The following is a 20,473-nucleotide window of genomic DNA, read 5'->3' as shown; positions in this document are numbered from 1 at the left end:
CGTGACGAGGCCTTAGTGATGGCTGTGATGAGGTCTTAGTGATGGTCATGATGAGGCCTTAGTGATGGTCATGATGAGGCCTTAGTGATGGCTATGACGAGGCCTTAGTGATGGCTATGACGAGGCCTTAGTGATGATTGTGATGAGACCTTAGTGATGGCTGTGATGAGGCCTTAGTGATGGCTGTGATGAGGCCTTAGTGATGGCTGTGATGAGGCCTTAGTGATGGCTATGACGTGGCCTTAGTGATGGTCGTGATGAGGCTTTATTGATGGTCGTGATGAGGCTTTAGTGATGGTCGTGATGAGGCCTTAGTGATGGTCGTGATGAGGCCTTAGTGATGGTCGTGATGAGGCTTTAGTGATGGTCGTGATGAGGCCTTAGTGATGGATGTGATCAGGCCTTAGTGATGGTCGTGATGAGGCCTTAGTGATGGTCGTGATGAGGCCTTAGTGATGGTCGTGATGAGGCCTTAGTGATGGTCATGATGATGAGGCCTTAGTGATGGTCGTGATGAGGCCTTAGTGATGGTCATTATGAGGCATTAGTGATGGATGTGATGAGGCCTTAGTGATGGTCGTGATGAGGCCTTAGTAATGGATGTGACGAGGCCTTAGTGATGGTCATGATGATGAGGCCTTAGTGATGGTCATGATGATGAGGCCTTAGTGATGGTCGTGATGAGGCCTTAGTGATGGTCATTATGAGGCATTAGTGATGGATGTGATGAGGCCTTAGTGATGGTCGTGATGAGGCCTTAGTGATGGTCGTGATGAGGCCTTAGTGATGGTCGTGATGAGGCTTTAGTGATGGTCGTGATGAGGCCTTAGTGATGGATGTGATCAGGCCTTAGTGATGGTCGTGATGAGGCCTTAGTGATGGTCGTGATGAGGCCTTAGTGATGGTCGTGATGAGGCCTTAGTGATGGTCGTGATGAGGCCTTAGTGATGGTCGTGATGACGCCGTAGTGATGGCTCTGACGTGGCCTTAGTGATGGTCGTGACGAGGCCTTAGTGATGATTGTGATGAGACCTTAGTGATGGCTGTGATGAGGACTTAGTGATGGCTATGACGAGGCCTTAGTGATGATTGTGATGAGACCTTAGTGATGGCTGTGATGAGGCCTTAGTGATGGCTGTGATGAGGCCTTAGTGATGGTCGTGATGACGCCGTAGTGATGGCTCTGACGTGGCCTTAGTGATGGCTATGACGAGGCCTTAGTGATGATTGTGATGAGACCTTAGTGATGGCTGTGATGAGGACTTAGTGATGGCTATGACGAGGCCTTAGTGATGATTGTGACAAGGCCTTAGTGATGGCTGTGATGCGTCCTTAGTGCTGGCTATGACGTGGCCTTAGTGATGGTCATGATGAGGCCTTAGTGATGGTCGTGATGAGGACTTAGTGATGGTCGTGATGAGGCCTTAGTGATGGATGTGATGAGGCCTTAGTGTTGTTTGTGATGAGGCCTTAGTGATTTTCGTGATGAGGCCTTAGTGATGGATGTGATGAGGCTTTAGTGATGGATGTGATGAGGCCTTATTGATGGTCATTATGAGGCCTTAGTGATGGATGTGATGAGGCCTTAGTGATGGTCGTGAGGAGGCTTTAGTGATGGTCATTATGAGGCCTTAGTGATGGATGTGATGAGGCCTTAGTGATGGCTGTGATGAGGCCTTAGTGATGGTCGTGATGAAGCCTTAGTGCTGGATGTGATGAGGCCTTAGTGATGGTCGTGATGAGGCCTTAGTGATGGTCGTGATGAGGCCTTAGTGATGGTCATAATGAGGCCTTTGTCATGGCTATGATGAGGCCTTAATGATGGCAGTGATGAGGCTTTAGTGATGACTGTGATGCGACCTTAGTGATGTCTATGACGTGGCCTTAGTGATGGTCATAATGAGGCCTTAGTGATGGCTATGACGAGGCCTTAGTGATGGCAATGACGAGGCCTTAGTGATGGTCGTGATGAGGCCTTAGTGATGGCTATGACGAGGCCTTAGTGATGGTCGTGATGAGGCCTTAGTGATGGTGGTGGTGACGCCTTAGTGATATCTGTGACGTGGCCTTAGTGATGGTCGTGACGAGGCCTTAGTGATGGCTGTGACGAGGCCTTATTGATGGCTATGACTAAGGGCAGAATAGAAGCTGGACTTTCTCTCTGATCTATTGTACATGTCAGCAGAGCCCAATTTCTGTGCATACACCTAATTGCTGCAGGAAAGCTGGAGTATTGCTTATTCTTCCATATTTTATTAGTAGTGTATTCTGCGCTGATACCTGATAATCCATCATCGTTTCACATTAATGCAGAATTAAATGTAACTTACTGTATGTGCTTAATATTTCAGATAGATGCTCTTATGGCTGCATTGGTAGAACAGAGAGTTAAGGATCCTTGTGTGAAGAGTATCGTCGTTTCACAGTTCACTTCATATTTATCTTTGATAGAAACTGCTCTAAGGTAAGACTACTATATTAAATTGTCAAAAATGTTTTTATCACAATGTCATATATAGCTCTTATTCCGAAGAGGGCACTAGCCATCTGTACCAGTATTGCTGTTGTGTCGGTGTATTTATTTGGTCACCGGTCATGTTCTTCTCTAGTGTCCAGCGCTAAACTTTTCCTTCCTTTTCTGAGTCATGTGACTCTCTGGGTCACACAGCTCTCTATATGGACTGGAAGTGGCTTTTACAGCCAGTTAAATTAGGTCGTCTGACCTTGGTCTTACTAATGTTCTCATGCAACAGTATCGGAACGATTATGCTAATGACATTCGGCTCAAACTCTGTCTGAGTTTGAGCCAAGTGTGATCTGATTCTCTGGCATGAAAGAATTTCATCACAGGAATAGACAAGATGGAGAACTTAATTTCTCCATCTTCTCCATTGTCTCTGTACCCATAAATTGGACTGCACGCTGATGACATGCGAGTGCAGGCCGATATTTTACATGCACTCATAGACTTGTAGCCTAGAAGGAGCTAAACTAATAGTTCACAGGTTATACTGAATAACTTTCTACAGACCTGTAAAATGTTCTACTCTGCTTATTTGCCATATACACTGATGCACACAGATAAGCCTGCATATACAGAGAGACAGGTGGCCTTTGGGTGAGGGCATTCTGGCCACACACAGACCTCACTAGTGAAAACTGGCATTGTACTCCATTATAAAGAAGTATGAAGTCAGTGCCCAGGCTGCTCATAGTAGCGGATGATTACAGACTGAAGTTAAATGGTTACTCCACTATTTTTATATTGATGACCTATCTTGGGGTCATCAATATCAGATTGGTTGGGGTCCTGGTCAAATTAAAAGGAGTGGATCCAGCAGCAGAAACTGTTCTGGTGATGGAGCTGTGCTGATAAGCTACGCAAGTACGAACATCAAACTCCCACCAATCTAATGTTGATGACCTCTCGCAAGGATAGGTCATCCACATAAAAAAGTGAAACAACCCTTAAATCCCACTGGAGCTGGTGTTCCCCCTTCCACCACACAACCTTTTATAAAATCTCTCTCGTGTTCTTTTATGGTTAAAATTGCAAAGTGCAATTTGTTTGATTTTAAAATTCCGTTCCTTGATGATCCACCAGCCTCCGTGCAACCGAAGCCGTCTCCTTATAGCAGCACGCTGCTAGTCGGAACTGTCAGTCAAGCAGGGGCAGACTGCCCTCTTCCCATCCTCCGAAATGTCAAGCAAGGGCCAGAGTGCCCACCTCCCACCCTCGGAAATGTCAGTCAAGCAAAGGCAGACTGCCCCTCCCGGCCCTCAGCAACCATGAGTCTGGGGAATACTGTGCTTCTCCCACCCATGATGATCGGACAGTCCCTTTAATGTAGGACCAATTGATGGTGATTTAGGTGTACAACTTTAGCACAGTGTAATAATTTTTGCCAGTCTAGTTCTTTTCTTAAGTCTTTCTTTGGCTCTATTTTGGCTTTACATTTTAGAGCTGGGTCCATGAAGACAGGCATGCTGAGCACAATCACAAAGTGGCCTCTGTGGTGGGCACCTTGCAGCTTCTTCAGCCCGTGTAGTGCCATGCCAGAAGTAGACCTTCTCTGTTATCAAAAACTTTCACATTTTCACTGTAGCTCAATGACAGTGCTAAGTAATAGAAATGAAACGCATGTTCAGGTAGGAAGATGTTCTGCCAGTGGATAGGGGGATCACCTCCAGGTTAGTGGTCCAGCTGCTGGTTTAGTGTGTGCTGTAGACTGGCTTTCTATCCTGTAGGCTAATGTGATGTGTGTGAATACAGGCATATTATACAGCATAAAGCATGGGGTCACAAGTTTAATAAAGATGTATAAATGGAGCCATATTTCAGCCTTCTGCCCTCGTGTTTCTTCCCTTTAGCAGTTATGTAACCTATTTTTCTTTTTGCGTAACAGCACAGGCTTGATGCCAATCTGATTTTTCCATCTATGTAATAGCTGTTGTCATAGAAACTGTACACTGTCCTAATTTTGTGTGTAGAGCAACTGGCTTCATGTTTACACGCTTGGACGGCTCAATGACACAGAAAAAGCGAACCGAAGCAATTCAGACTTTTCAAAGCAGCCGTGATGATTCTCCGACCATTATGTTGCTATCGCTGAAGGCTGGAGGAGTGGGGCTGAACCTGACAGCAGCCTCTCGCGTGTTTTTAATGGATCCTGTAAGTAGCTGAATCAAAATATGGAATTTTTTCACGTGAATACTTTCTACAATGTCTCTTTTGTGAACTGGATTCTCAAGAAATTTGCAGCTTCAGGGAACGTCTGCGCAGAAAACTGGCTAAATTTTGCTGCAGATGTTCCGAATATTTCACCCTTTGCATTGCACAGTGTAAATCTGCAGCTTAGATTTAAGATACTGTGTAAGTCACAACTGCAGCATCAGTCAGTGTACTCTGAACAGTATCTGCAATTGTGGAGCAGGTTTCTTAAAATCTCATACACAGTACTAGTACTGTAATACACAGTGCGTTTTTTATCTGGACGCATGTCCAACCTGTGTGGACATACCCCAAAAGGGGTATGAAACTGTGCAAGGAAAAATGAGGGACAGAGGAGAGCCTTGATGCATCAGACTACCCATTATCACTCTATGAAAATCATATCAGGAGAAAAGCACTAACAATAACCAAGGTACTAAAGGTGAAAACTTTATTGAAATGACAATAAAACACAGTATAAAAGCAATAAGGAAATGACAGTGGTAAGCCAAAAAAATGATGGAACCCTGGTTGTAAACAGGCAGAAAAAACCACAGGCAAAGTAAACATTTGTAAACATATAGGTCTGCTCAAAAGTGCATGTGCATTGTGCAGCAACGTGTGCCTGTGTAGGTAGTATAGATGGAAAATGTATCCAAAGATAAAGGCACACTGGAGGCACAAGGAAAGTCCATGGAGGCTAACAGCCACAATAGGGAGAAAAGTGCAGAGCGACAATCGTAGAAATAAAGTACATGTATGCCTGCGGGATTACCTGTAAAACCGTGGTGCTACCCACCTCAACACGCGTTTCGGCGTAGTGCCTTCTTCCGGCACTGCTTCCAGTACCTGCATAAAACTTTTTGCAACAAACGCATCCCTGTCCCAACAGGACTCTATTGACCATCATTAGATTCAATGTCATATGACCTGAATATAGCCTCAGCATTAAAAGGGAACCTGATATCTGCCCTAAACCACCACCATGACTATATTGCACTTTTTTCCTACATTCTGATAAACCCTTTTATGTGGCTTAGTTTTACATTTATTTAGGGATCACTAACTTTAAAAACCCCTGCCTTTGCGCAAAGTAAATCAGTGAGTGAGCAGTCTGGGGACATTGATTTCCCTGTAGTAACCCTCTTTCTCATTGCCTAAGCACATCCTTATCTGTGAGTGACATAATTTGCAAGAGCGACGTCACTGCCAGCTCTTTGCAAATCTCTGTGAATGCACAGTGCACCATAGATGTCAGTGAGTGTGCACTCGACTTCATTGCGAATTCCCAGGGATGCAGAGCGTTGCACATTAGCATAAGGTTTTTAAAGAGTCAGCTGTGACGTCACTCTTACAAATAATGTCACTCACGCCCAAAAGGGCATATTTGCACAATAAGAGGTAGAATTATTACTAGGGAATCGATGCCCCCCAGCTAGTCTCTCACTGATTTACATAGTGTGCGTATAAGGTTTAAAGTTATAAAGTTTAATCTTAAATTTATTTAGCATCAAAAAGAGGCTTATTGTAATGTAGGAAAAGAGAGCAAAATAGTCATGGTGGTGGTTAAGTGAGGCCAGGGCAGCTGTAAGGTTTCCTTTCAAAACTCTCTTCTCTGATGCATGGTCTCCCTTATAACAAGAAATCCAATAAATCTTTAGATTATTTTATCCATACCCGGTAACCATTTACAATGCTCAGTGATTCTGTGCAAAATATGTACAATGCACAGTGTACATCTTTTACGATATGTACCCAAAATCTTAATTTCTCTATCTCTTCATTGGGGAACACGGGAAATCATTGGATGTTCAAAAGCAGTACCAATGGTGTGTTAAGAAATAGTACCCTCATTCAGAGCTCAGACCACTGCTGCTTGCAGGACCTTTCTACCAAGGTTCCCATCCGACAGCGTCGGGGTGAACTCTGTAGAACTTATGAATGGGGGACCATGTAGCAGCTTTGCAAAGCTGCGTGGGTGGAGTGTGCCGTGACCCGGAGTGACCGCTCCCTGTCCCTTAGTCAGTAAGCTTTCAGAATAGCATAATGAACCCAGTGGGCAATGGTAGACCTGGAAGTAGGGAGGCCCTTCCACGGACCTTAGGGGATAATGAATAGAGTTCACACGTCTAAATGATGCTGTCCTAAAAAGTAAATACGGAGGACTCTTGCCAAAACCAGTCTGTTTAATAAGTGCTCTCGAGGATGAGAGGGAAGATGGACAAAAGTAAGGAAGCACGATGTCCTCATTAAGGTGAAATGGGGAAACCACCTTGGGGAAAAAAGGAAGGAATCGGAGATAGCACCACCTTGTAAGGTGAATGACAAGAGAGAACTGTAAGTTCGGAAATTTGTTTGATGGAGGTAATGGCCACTAGGAAGTCAACTTACCAGGAGAGAAGGGTGGGAAAGACATCACTTAGTGGTTCAGATGGAGACTCCTGGAAGGACGTTGAGCACTAGATTGAGATCCCAGGGTCCTACCGGAGACTGGTAGGGAGGAATGGAACCCTCGACCTCTTGAATGAAAGTCTTGATCTACAGACGAGAAGCCAGATTCCTTTGAAAAAGAATGGAAAGAGATGACACCTGTCCCTTAAGAGAACTGATGGATAGACCGGATTCCAGACATGACTGCAAAAAGGACAAAATGAATGGCAGATGAAAAACCATTGGGTGCGGACCGACTAGTTTCGCACCAGCAGAAAAAAAGCTTTCCAGATACGGTGCTAAATGCAAGATAAGGAGGATTTCCATGCTTTGATCATTGTCTGAATGAGATAATCTGAGAACTTAGCAGATCTTAGTGCCACGGCCTCAACAGCCATGTTGTTAAATTGAGCAACTGAGAATTCTGGTGGAATAGGGGACTCTTCGACAGAAGGTCTGGAAGATCTGGGAATTTCCATTGAGTGACTGCGAGGAGGTTGATTACTTCTGCATACCATGGTCTTCTGGGCTAGTCAGGAGTGACAAATATGACAGGGACTCCCTCTGTCTTGATCATCTTGACCACATTGGTAACCCGCAGTAGAGGTGGAAACAAGTATGGGAGGAATAACTGTGTCCAGAGAATTGCTAGCATGTCGGAGCCTATTGCTAGTACTTTGCAGGATATGGATCTGAACCAGGGCTGTGGAGTCGGAGTCGTGGAGTCGGAGTCGGTGCTCATTTTGGTGGAGTCGGAGTTGGAGTCGGTATAAAATGGACCGACTCCGACTCCTAAAATATATAATAAATTGGGTACAGTAATTCAATGCAGGATGTGCTGAATATTTTTTCATAGGAGTTTGGGAAAGTTATGAAATGTCCTATAAATGGCTGTTATATTCCTGATCTAAGGCTACATTCACACACAGCGTTTTTCCTGTGTTTTTTGAGGATACGTTTTTCAGCTGCAAAAGCTGATCATCTTTTTAAAAAACTGCATCACCTGAAAGGTTTTGAGCTCATAGATAATGTTTTCAATAGCAAAAGCAGATTAGAAATCTGCTCTATCTATCCATTTATCCATATCTGTCTATCCATATCGTATCTGTACCAAAAAGAATGAAAACCGGGTAGTACACCAATATATATTCTGTTCTATCTAAATATCTTGATTATTGGATCATAAAAATGATTAAATGTCTGAGGTTCACATTGTACTACAATAAATTTTTCACTTAAATATAAGCAATATGTGTGGGAGTCGGAGTTGGAGTCGGAGTCGGTGTAAGGGAAATTGAGGAGTCGGAGTCGCAGGTTTGGCTTACCGACTCCACAGCCCTGATCTGAACTGCAGAACTTTGTGTTTGTCTAGACGCCATCAGTTCGTCGTCGGGAGTTCTCCACCTGAGACAAATCGTGTGATAGACTGACGGATTCAGGGACCTTTCACCTGCGGTGAGAACCTCTCTGCTGATAAAGTCTGCCTTCCAGTTTTCCATTACTGGAATGTGTACTGCTGAAATTGCTGGAACATTCCACTCAGCCCACAACAGAATCCAAGAGACCTCTGACATCACTGCTTGACTTTGGGCTCTCCTTGGTGATTGATGTATGCCACCACTGTGGCATTATCAGATTAGACTCAAATTGGACGACCAATAGAGCAGAGCAAGGAAGATTTCCCTGAGCTCCAGAATGTTGATGGGAAGAGATAATTCCTAAGAGGTCCATTGGTCCTGGACTGTTAAATCTTCAACAACTGCTCCGCAACCGAGTAGACTGCCGCTTTTTGTCACAATTTTCCAACATAGAGGCAGGAATGATCTTCAGAGATGAATGGAGAACATTACCAACATTCTAGGGACTTTATCCAGGGTGAAGTGTGACAAGGCAATACAGGAAGCGGGTCAACCTGTCCTATCTTGCTTTAAGAAAAAGTTGAAGAAGACGCGTGTGAAATTGCATGAACAAAACAGCTTCCATCGAGGCAACCGATGCTTGGTACACTAGTGCAGAAGCGAGCAAGGAAATGGACCTCTGAAAGAATGAATCCCGTGTGTTAGTCGAGTTCTTTTTCTTTGGCAAGAAAGCCTTTGCTAGTGTGGTGTCGAACAGCATTTCCAGAAAAACAATGCATTTGCCTGGAGTCAGCGACTACTTTGTGGTGTTGATGATCGAGCCCAGGCAAGAAAGAGTGTCTAGAGTGATCTGTAGACTCTCTCGTGGCAATCTGAGGGGATGCAGCATTGATGAGAATGTCTAGATAGGGAGTGATGAGAATGCCTCTGCTGCTAAAAATGGCCATAACCGTTGCCATTACCTTTGTGAAAACTTTGCTGTGGCTAGGTCAAACGGCAGTGCCGTGAACTGGGAGTCAGATTACTGGATTACTAAGCAAAGGAATATCTGGTGGGGAGGGAAAATGGGTGTATTTTAAATGTCCACGAGCATAGAAATTCCTTGGGCTCCATGGAAGTTATTACTGACCCAAAGAAACTCCATCCTGTAGTGGCGCATGTCAGTACAATAATTTGAGGTCCAGGATGGGAGGAATGGAGCTATCTTTCTATGTAAACGCAGAGGAACTAGTCAGGGAAGCTTCATCTGTGGGAGGAAGAATTAAGGCCCAATGTCGGGGTAGACCATCCTGTCCCTGGCAAAAAGAGGATAGAAATGCCCCCAACCCCCCCCCCCCCCCCCCATGTCACCCAAATTTTCCCAACCCGCTGAGGAAGAGATGAGGTAGGTGGGAGCGAAGAGGGAAGGGAGATGGTCATCGAAGAGACCATCTCTTGAGGAGAAGGATCAAGAACTCTTATCAAGGGACAAAAGACCCTGGTAACAACGGAGAAAAGAAAAAATTACACCCGCACAGGAGGAATAGTCATGATAACGCCTTCCAGGCGGCATCAGCGACTGTCCGCCTGAATGGAAGACCTTGATGAGAAGATCCTTACCTATCTCTGGAAATGGGGAAACGACTGACTGGTCACATGGTATGCAGGATAGAGCCGGCTTGAGGAAGAGCTCTCATGATCTGACAGGCAGAAATTCTCTCGGCAACTGAGACAATTCAGCCAGAGACACAGCCCTATTGAGGTCCTTGTCCGGTAGCAGGATGACTGACCCAGGCGGTGGAATCAGGTGCTCCATCCTGAGGCGTCTGGAGTCCAAAGGTTCGTCTCAGTACTAAACAGGCGATGGCTTTGCAAATAAGGAGAAAAAGGGGGAATACATGCATGCGGGTTCATGCATACAGGGCTGAGTCTCCCAAGCTGAGCCCTGTTAACCGAATAGTCGGCTGACATTGGGCGTTGCCGACAACAGTAGGGAGAAAGAAAATAACAAGAATAACAAGTTTGTTGACGGAGCCCAGAGGGAAACTTGGCACAGGAACCTGGGCAAACAGGAACAATCCTGACAGACCAATGGCGGTGAAACCTTTTTTTTCTTTCTTTTAATAACTGATCACAGACTAACCAGGTGAATCTGTATTGAGCCTGAGGACAATATCGTGGAACAGTGTATCAGAAAGAACAGACAAGAATCACTTAAAAAAAGGATACAGGAACAACGGGATGAGGTGGATCCAATTCCGTAATGAACAAAGACCAGTTTCACTGACACAAACCTTGTCTGTTATATCTTTTAGTGTGTAAACTTGTTGAAGATTTGAGGTGGTCCATTCTGAAAAAACAAAAGAGGAGAGTGCTGACAACAGACTCTGAATAGTGGGTCGAGTACTGGGCGGCTGCCAGACTAGGCAACCGCATTACAGCTGCAGATAAAGAGAGTAGTCGATCTGACACACTATGGAAAGGAGACAGAGTGCTGGGTGGCAGTTGGCATAAGTAACCACTCCCTGGTTGTGATGTGAGCAACGCATGAATGTTTGTCATAGAAAAAGGACCGCTGTACAGTTGTGGTAATGAGTGTGTTAGTGAGTACTGACATACTGCAGAGCGAGGATAGCATACCAGACAGACACATAGGTAAACCTCCATAGCAGTTTAGGGGACAGAAGTAGACGTGTAACATTAAATAACAGTGGTGATGTCACACTGCAGACCTAATATTGTCCATTGTTGCACTGTCTGAATATGTTAGGGTGTGTGGAACTGATCACATTAAGGTACATCACACTAGTGGATTTGTGGACTTGTCCCTAGGGACAGGTTTTGCTGCTCATGTGTATATCATGGACTGGTGCGCAGGCTGTGCGACTCCTGTCTATACCATAAACAGGTGCACCAGCGAAAGCTAAGTGACCGGTGACCTAATACTGCGGAGGTACCTTTGGGATCCGTTTGCAGTAGAAATCGAGGGATCCACCTGAGAGACAAAGCTACAGGGAAAAAAAATCTTAGAATGTTACCTGATCTGGATGCAATTTCCTGAAAGTTCCCTTTCTGCGTGGTCTCTCCATGAGGCTGTTCGTGGATGGAGGAAACACTTGCCGCAAGAGATCTTCTCGAAGGAGACTAGGGACTCCGCGGGAGGAGATTCATCTTCCGTGACTCTGATAATCTTCTGGCAGCTATAATCCAGCTGTCCATCATGTCCTATAACTTAGAGAGTCTAGTTAGAAACTAGATTGAAGTAACATGGGGGAGGGTCCAACCCCAGGGCTGCTTCTGTGAAAGAGGATTGAGGCATGGAAATAATCCTGTATGCTATAGGGAGCAAAGGGGATCCAGATGTGTAGCTGGAGTGTGCTCGCTACCTAGTGCTATGTATGGTCTGTCATGGCTGCATGCTTCTGATTCATGCACGGAAATGATCAGAGGCGGAAGAACTATTAGACAGTAGCGTGGGGGCCTCTACCAATGACTGCGTTACGTTGGTTACGCCTGTCCTGAAGGAAATAGGGAGGCAACCTACTCGGAGGAGGAGGTGCTCTCTCGTCCCTGGCTGTGGGAGGTTCCTGAGAGACTTGCATGTTTGCAATGATGCGATCAGTGCAGGAACCGAATCCATAAAAACACTACTGGTCTTGGAATGAGGAGACTCATAAACTTGCCCCATAAACTCTATGGTTTTGGCAAAGGATGCCTCATAATTTAGATCTTGGAAGGGGATGTCCCGCAGACCCAGAGGCTTTTGGAATGAAATGTCCCATAAATGCTATAGTTTTGGAATGAAATGACCCACAGGCGTTCCCACAAACGCTAATTAATTTAGGATGAGATGTTCCACAAAATCTCTGGTTTTGGAATGAGATGTCTGACAACTCTACGGCTTTGGTGCGAGGTGTCCCATAAACTCTGTGGCTTTGCAATAAAATATCCCACCAGTTATGTGACCTTGGAATGAGACATCCCACAAATTCTATGGATTTGGAGTAGGATATTTCTAATTGCTCCAATTTTAGTATATATGCTGCAGAAGCGAGCACTGTGATATGTGCGGTGGCCAAAAATGTGAAATGCATCATGAATTTGCGCTACAAACTCTGTAGGTAATTGTCCAGGAGCCCACTTAGCTCATATGGTGATCTGGGTTATATTTACACCATGTCCTTGCCTTGAAGGAAAGAGATATTAACGGGGAAAGGAGGAGTGTGACTCCCTCTTTGGGCTATACTGGGGGACCTCTGTTACAGGTAACTCAAGCCTACCTTAACTTGTTTGAAGATCCTGTAGCTGGAAAGAAACAAAGGGCGCAGAGGCTGCGGATAGTCATGCCAGGAGCCGCAGGCTGCTGCAAATGGATCTGTGGAGAGCTCATAGGCCACGAGAATAATGGTGCCGGTGGGAGAAGGAAGAGGCGGGACTAGAAAGAGGGTGAACACCCCCCAGGATTAATATAAAAAAAAAAGGCTCTGATTGGGTGAGGTGCATTGAGAATGGAGCTAGGCCGGGGCCTACATTTTTGAAAAGGGTTGAGAGAGGGATAGAAATAAACAGGGCACTATCCTCCTAGCAAAAATTTTCCCTTGATCATGTGGAGCTCCTGCCGCCGCAAAGAGGGACAGTTGAAGGCCAGGATACCTGTATCCAGATGTAGTCCCGACTCCTTCCTTGCGGTTCTGAAGCCGGCATCAGGAGCCCCCGAGTGAGAGGGGGTTGGGTCGCTGGAATAGCTACGTCTTCCTTCCTGCACCGTTGCGATCCCGGATGTTGCAGAAGACGTTGCCGAACCTGGATGAGAGGGGATTACTGGGAAGTGACAACTGTCTGTCTCTCGGCCCGCTCCGAGGAGAGAGCTGGGGGGGGGGGGTAGGGGGTGGCACCATCCACCATGAGCCACCCTGAGACACATCTGAAGTGTTAGGGGGCATAGGGTCCTGCCTGTCAAACTAGAGATGGTGCAATGTGGACATCGCCACACTGTTCTCTCTGTCTTTTAGGAGGGAAATAGGGGTAGAAATTTACACCCTGTTGCCCGAAGTCACAAGCTGTATATGAAAGAAAGCAATCACTAGTAAACTACAAGATAACTCGTGTCTGCCTTCCTGGACACTAAGCAAAAACTGGTTAGATCTCTGGCAGTTGGTGGGTGGAGCCTGCTGGGGAGGAGTTGGCCTTTTTTTCCTGCCTAGTGGCAGCAGCACATGGTTTCCTGTGTCTCCCAATGAAGCTATGGTGAAATACTGTTTCCATTTTTTTTTTTTTCCGGTAGTATTGTCAAGAAAAAAATACAAACGAATATACATGTATTATAGGACCTAAAAATTAGGCTGCATATATACCGTAGTTTAAAAAAAAACAAAAACAGTTATTTGAATGACTCAAGTGAGAGAAAAAATTGGCTCCTAAATTGGCACATCCAAAAAAAAATATGTCTGCTCATGAACTGGTTATGAAAATGAATAGTTGTTTTATGGAAATACAAAATACAATATGTGCTAAAACTCAGGTGCCAGGAGAGGTGACATGTCTGCTGTTTTATGGTGCTTTCCGCTTTTGTTCTCAGTACATCCGTATTATAGCCAGTTTATCAAGAATGGTCTTGGGATGATTCTTGAAGAGCCAGTTCTGCTGTTCTCTTCTAAGGCATTGGTCTCTTTTTCATTGAATTTCCTTATGTCAAAATTCTTCATGTACTTTTGGATATGGATTTCAGGTGTTTTTGTCGAAATATGGCCTCTACTATTTGTGACTGTTCTGTGTCCTTCTATACCCACTCATTGATAGGCCTGGAATCCAGCCGCTGAAGAGCAGTGCTTTGATCGTTGTCACCGTCTTGGACAGACTAAGGAAGTGATCATTACTAAGGTAAACCTGATTAATATTGCTTTAAAGGGACAAGCCTTGATCATGTGACGGCCTTCTCTGATCAGCATCATTTCGGCTGTGAACGGCTCCTGAGAAAGCCAAGGAAAGTGTGTTTGGTGACGATTTCTTGCTGTAAATTGGACAGACGTTCCCTCTGGCCTGTGATTACTTGATGACATCTCGCAGTGGCTGCAGTTATGACTGTGTCATATTGGATTGAAATTTAGTTACCATTAGAGCTAACTAGTCTTACATGGGGAGATATAAAGCACTTTGTGAAGGCACTAGGTTCTGGGTAGACTGGCCGTAAATCCAGCTGATAATGTGCAGGTGCAATTCTGCTGTCAACACCATTCCACAACCAGTATGTAGTGACTGCTATACACTATACCTTCTGCTTCCTGCGGGATAAATTGAGCAGGAAATGGTTTTCAGACTAATATCGTCCGCATCCGCTGATATCGACAAGTTTGACTGACACTCTACTGTGTACAGGGGGCACCGGTCAACTGATTGCCGGGGGAGATGTTGATCGGGCATATCCAACTTCAGATTCTCAGTCACTCTGTTCTCCCAGAGGTAATTAAAATAAAATAACTCAAGGAAAGTGCAGTATAAAATTCACCTAAATATCATAGTTATGCACCCATGGAAAATATTAAAAAGACAACTCGGACAAATAAGATAAAACAAACGAAAAAACCGAGAAAAATGTCCAATAATTAAAATTTCTTTATTTTATTATTTAACAGACAAATGTATACATTATATATATAATTAAAATAAATTAATAAAGGGAGGTCAATGCCAAAATGAAGGCACAGCCAGGGGACAGCTGTAAATACTTAGTAAAAATGCACCCACAATAATGACAAACAAAATCAAGTGAAAACAAAAATGTATAATTAATGTATAATATATAAATATATAAACATATATATCAAGTGCAAAACTACAGATGATAAGTGCAAGCAAGAAAGAACTGTGTAAAAAAATATTAAAAAATATGTAATATAAAAATAAAACTAAAATAGATATACACTGAAAAAGATAAATTAATAATAAATAATAAATATATTACCACAAATAAAGTGCAATGTGTTGAAAAATAGTGAATAAAAAAGTGTGCAAAAAATCCCTGTATAAATATATATATACACATATATTTAAGACCAAGTGCTAAGATAATTAATAATAAATAAAAAATAAACTAATAAGCTGCCGCACATAAAGTGCAATGTGCTGCGGTGATGCGGTAAATCAGCGCTTATAGTAAAAATAAATAATAAAAGAAGTGAGCACAGTGTGGATACCTTTCTGCTGCTTCTGTCCCCAGGATGTGCCAGCCCCGACGCGCGTTTCGGCGTACCTTCGTCAGGGGGTACGCCGAAACGCGCGTCGGGGCTGGCACATCCTGGGGACAGAAGCAGCAGAAAGGTATCCACACTGTGCTCACTTCTTTTATTATTTATTTTTACTATAAGCGCTGATTTACCGCATCACCGCAGCACATTGCACTTTATGTGCGGCAGCTTATTAGTTTATTTTTTATTTATTATTAATTATCTTAGCACTTGGTCTTAAATATATGTGTATATATATATTTATACAGGGATTTTTTGCACACTTTTTTATTCACTATTTTTCAACACATTGCACTTTATTTGTGGTAATATATTTATTATTTATTATTAATTTATCTTTTTCAGTGTATATCTATTTTAGTTTTATTTTTATATTACATATTTTTTAATATTTTTTTACACAGTTCTTTCTTGCTTGCACTTATCATCTGTAGTTTTGCACTTGATATATATGTTTATATATTTATATATTATACATTAATTATACATTTTTGTTTTCACTTGATTTTGTATGTCATTATTGTGGGTGCATTTTTACTAAGTATTTACAGCTGTCCCCTGGCTGTGCCTTCATTTTGGCATTGACCTCCCTTTATTAATTTATTTTAATTATATATATAATGTATACATTTGTCTGTTAAATAATAAAATAAAGAAATTTTAATTATTGGACATTTTTCTCGGTTTTTTCGTTTGTTTTATCTCCCAGAGGTAAGCATAGAGAACACAGGTGCGCTCTGCCAAACCATTTTATTTTTTACAACCACAAAAGACTAATGTATTTTAAGTTATGTTCCCCTTTCTATAATTTTTTTTCTAATATATTTGATGTTTGTGATGTATTCATTGTTTTGTTTTTTTTTCATTTATTTCACACATTGTGCCTTGCAGGAGGTCAGAGCAACATAAGCATTTATTTAAATGCTTTCTGAGCTCCCCACTAACTGGGACTGGCATATTATCCCATGACACAGTGCAAAATGTTGTTCTTTTCCTGCACAGGGCTAATGTGTGTCTCCTAGGACCCAGCAGCTCCTTCCCAGCACCCAGCAATCACACATCATTGGGACCGGCGGAATAAGAGCGGTCTGCCCTTCCTTTACTGTAGATATAGTACTTATTCTTGTCATAAGCTATCTTGGCCTTCTCTGGCGGTCTCTTACAGCCGGGCTCCTTGCTCCTGTACTGTGTCCATGCAGCGGCCTGCGGTCAGTGATGTCATATAGCCTCATTAGAGAATAGCTTGGAACCTGTCACATGATGGGAATGAGCAGCGCCTGGTGGGCCCCCTTAACTATAATGGGGTTTGTTGGATTTCCGTCATGTTGGCCAATATTTTACCTAACAAAATAATACAACCACCTTTGTTACTGTGTCTGCTACTTATAGTCAAAGCTGTGACTCAGGCGTCGCAGCAGATGGAAACAGCTCCTAGGCCGGTGCTAAGGTACATAGCACAATATCTGTGGCCTGGTGACAGGCTGGATTCACAGATGTTATTGTTCTTTTCTGATCATTATTATTTGGGGTTGTCATTTTGTAAATTAATATTGCAACCGAATGTTTTCTATTCTCAAAAATCTGTTTTTTGGCTGACACCAGGGAGGCCAGACGTTCTCGCACTGATTTCTTAGAATTTAATAACTTACAATCTTATCCATGTGTTATGTTTTCTGACATCTTGAACTAAACTAAAGCCCTTAGTGTGCCTGGCGCAGCACATTCTAGCGTATTGCAAATACATTAACAGGAGTACAGTCTGAGTGATTTGCACCAATGTATTTCAAATGTGACTTGATACAATGTTATCTGCATGGCTAAGATCACATGAACACCCCACCATGGTGGGTACTGAATTCCCTATGGATGACACTAGTGCCTGCATGGGGAGATGGGGTTTTTTCTTTCATACATAGTTCTATATATTAAAATTCGTATAGTCAAGTGATATGTTGTTGAAATTATCTTATTTCTCCTTAGTTTGTTATAAAAGATTCTGTTGAAGAAAATATGTTAAAGATCCAGAGCAAAAAGCGAGAACTTGCTGCCGGAGCCTTTGGATCCCACAAGCCAAGTGCACGTGAAATGAAAGAAGCTCGGATTAAAGAAATAAGGACACTCGTCGATTTATAAAGTTTACTGTATGATTACACAGAATAATGCCACATTCTTACATCCCTGTACCACAGTCTGTGATGTACAGACGGATCGGGGGTCTCCTGACCCGAACTCAACAACCCCATAGGCATATATGAGGCTGCTGAGTTAAGGGCAGGCGATCCACGGCCTGTCTGTGCCCAGACGCTGACGCACAGTGTGAATCTGGCGTTAATGTCTTATTGATATGATTCTTCCACATAAAATAAGTAAAACAACCTTACATTCCTGAAGCAGCAGGTGAGCTGATGTGCTGCGACTTAGCAGATGCCATGAGCAGTAGGTTTAAAACATACAACTGATTCCCCAATTTCTGCCTTTCTAACATGATTATATAATTTCATTTTTAACTTTTTAATTTCGTTCTACAGGTGCAATAGTCAAGTTTGGTCTGTCGTTATTTGTGTCTGAGGCTCTTTTAGATTTTTTTTGTTAATTTCCTTCTGCAAAACTAGATTTGCCAGTCTTGCTATACAACGCTCTCAGGGCCGGCAGCATGGGAGAAGATGTGCTTTGAGAGAGAGAGAGATATATATATAATACTCAGGATCGAAATGTCGCCACATGGGCCAATAAAGAGCACGATTTTTTTGCTTCAGTGTATGAAAACAGTGATAAAGCATAAAATGTTCATGTTTCATCTGGGTGCGACGTATATATAAAACAAAACAAAAAAAGCAGACAAGACTATGGACCACTCTTTTGCCACCAGAAATGCAGATTTTGTGTAAAAAAAAAAAAAAGTACCGTAGACAGAATTATCATTGCCTACAATCCGAACTATAACTCTGCCACACTTATTCTGTACACGCAAAAATATTGCTAAAAAGTTTTACTTAAAAAAGGGGACCGGAGTGTGCGGCTGCATTTATTTCTATGCAGCCGCACACTCTGGTCCGAGTGCCAGCGGCAGTGTCGGGTATTGATGCACAAGTTTCTCGCATCACACTTCCAAGTGTGACCTCGGCCTAGCACACATTCTCAGACTGTTACTCCTATTATACATTGTATACACGCTCCTCATTTCTGTTGTTGGAGTATGTAGTTACCATATCTTTAGTGGTTCATTCCTGTAATAGATTCAGAACAGAGACTAATATTGTGTGTCCTGAATAAACTCCATTTGGTTGTACAATTCATGAATTGATAGGTTTATTTTATGCTCTTTACCATAGTGTATCCGCTTTCTGTGGTGTTCTCTTTTCATATATATGAAAGCATGGTACATGGTATTTTACAGAGTCCCTGATTTTATTGTGAGCGTTTAACCCCTTCCTGACGTGTGATGTAACTGTATATCATGATTGGGAAGGGGTTCTTGCAAATTGATGTACAGTTGCATCATGGCAATTTTGTGAGCACTTAAGCTGTGCACGCACAATCGCCATCGGGAGCTCGGCATAAAGAGAATCTGTCACCAGGTTTTTACTTCCTCATCTGATAGCAGCATACTGTAGGGAAAGAGACCCGTATCCCAATAATATAGCAATTTTGAAATGCAGTAGCACCGCTCACACCACAGATTTCTGCTGACAGATTCTCTTTAAGGCTAGATCCAAATTGCGTTAGGGCCCTGCGTTTAACGCATCTATTGGCCGCCATTGCTGTATGCATGCCAAATTCGGCATGCGTTACTTTGTGACGTACCCGAGAACGCGGTCTGCAGCGTTTTTGGGTGCGTTGGATCTAGCGTACAGCGAACGGACGCGCTCGCTGTGCATAGACCTGTATGGCTAACGCATGGTAACAAAATGCTACCATGCGTTAGCGAATACGTTGGCTCTAGAGCACAAGAGATGTCAAAAATGACATCAGCGCTAGCGCATCCGTTTAACGGATCCGTTTAACAGATGCCCCTAACGCAATGTGGACGTAGCCTAAGTGATAACAGAGTTTCGCCTGTCACAGCCAGGTTTGGTGCCCACACTGCCCTTAAACATCTAAATGCCGTGGTTGCGGCATTTAGGAGGCTAGTAAAGGTTCGGGGCTCTCTCTCAGCAGATGGGCGTGAAGTGATTGTTGGGAGTCGATTATTGTCATGGCAGCCGGAAATCAAATAATTACCTCTGGGTCTGCCAGCTCTGGTGGCCTAGTAGATCATGCAAAGAGCTTAAAGGCTATCAGAGTCACAATGCATGTGTATTGCACCCATAGAGGTACTATAAGTAAAAACAAAAGTTACTTTACTTTTTTATAAAAAAAAAAAGTTTCAAAAAGTATTATGCCAATAAATGTACATATTTGTGTAAAAACAATTAAATTTAAGAACAAAAGTACACATTTGGTATCACCGTGTCTGGAACAATATGATCTAAAAAAATTGACACATTTTAACCCCTGCATTGAACACTGGCTGATCAATGAAAAAATTTTTTCCTACAAGCAAAATGTAGAATAAAACATGATCTAAAATTAGTATGTAAATAGAAATAACATCCCTGAAGACATCCTCTTAGGCTAGTTTCACACTAGCATTCTTGGGCGCAGGGCCGCCGCTAAGTTCCGCCCCCGGCCGCGCCCCCTCCAGTCAGTTCCTCCTCTGATCGCATGACGCTGCATGTGATCAGTGTACCCTATATTTAGCGTTAGGTATG

At 43.2% G+C, this 20,473-nt stretch overlaps 1 protein-coding gene across 1 annotated transcript in view; it reads left to right on the top strand.

Moving 5' to 3' along the window:
* The window catches only part of HLTF (helicase like transcription factor), a 202,678-nt gene extending 183,662 nt beyond the window's left edge, over positions 1-19,016 (top strand). Inside the window, exons 21-24 of the mRNA XM_073581064.1 lie at positions 2,352-2,464; positions 4,492-4,672; positions 14,278-14,358; positions 17,703-19,016. Of these exons, the coding sequence (XP_073437165.1) occupies positions 2,352-2,464; positions 4,492-4,672; positions 14,278-14,358; positions 17,703-17,855 (528 nt within the window). The 3' untranslated portion in view covers positions 17,856-19,016. The remainder of the gene's footprint in view (positions 1-2,351; positions 2,465-4,491; positions 4,673-14,277; positions 14,359-17,702) is intronic.
* Positions 19,017-20,473: the final 1,457 nt, after the last annotated feature.

Source organism: Dendrobates tinctorius, unplaced genomic scaffold (genome assembly GCF_039654945.1).
Source record: "Dendrobates tinctorius isolate UK_male_01 unplaced genomic scaffold, ASM3965494v1 ptg000069l, whole genome shotgun sequence".
NCBI classification, from domain to species: Eukaryota; Metazoa; Chordata; class Amphibia; order Anura; family Dendrobatidae; genus Dendrobates; species Dendrobates tinctorius.
This window is presented reverse-complemented; position numbering and strand designations above follow the sequence as displayed.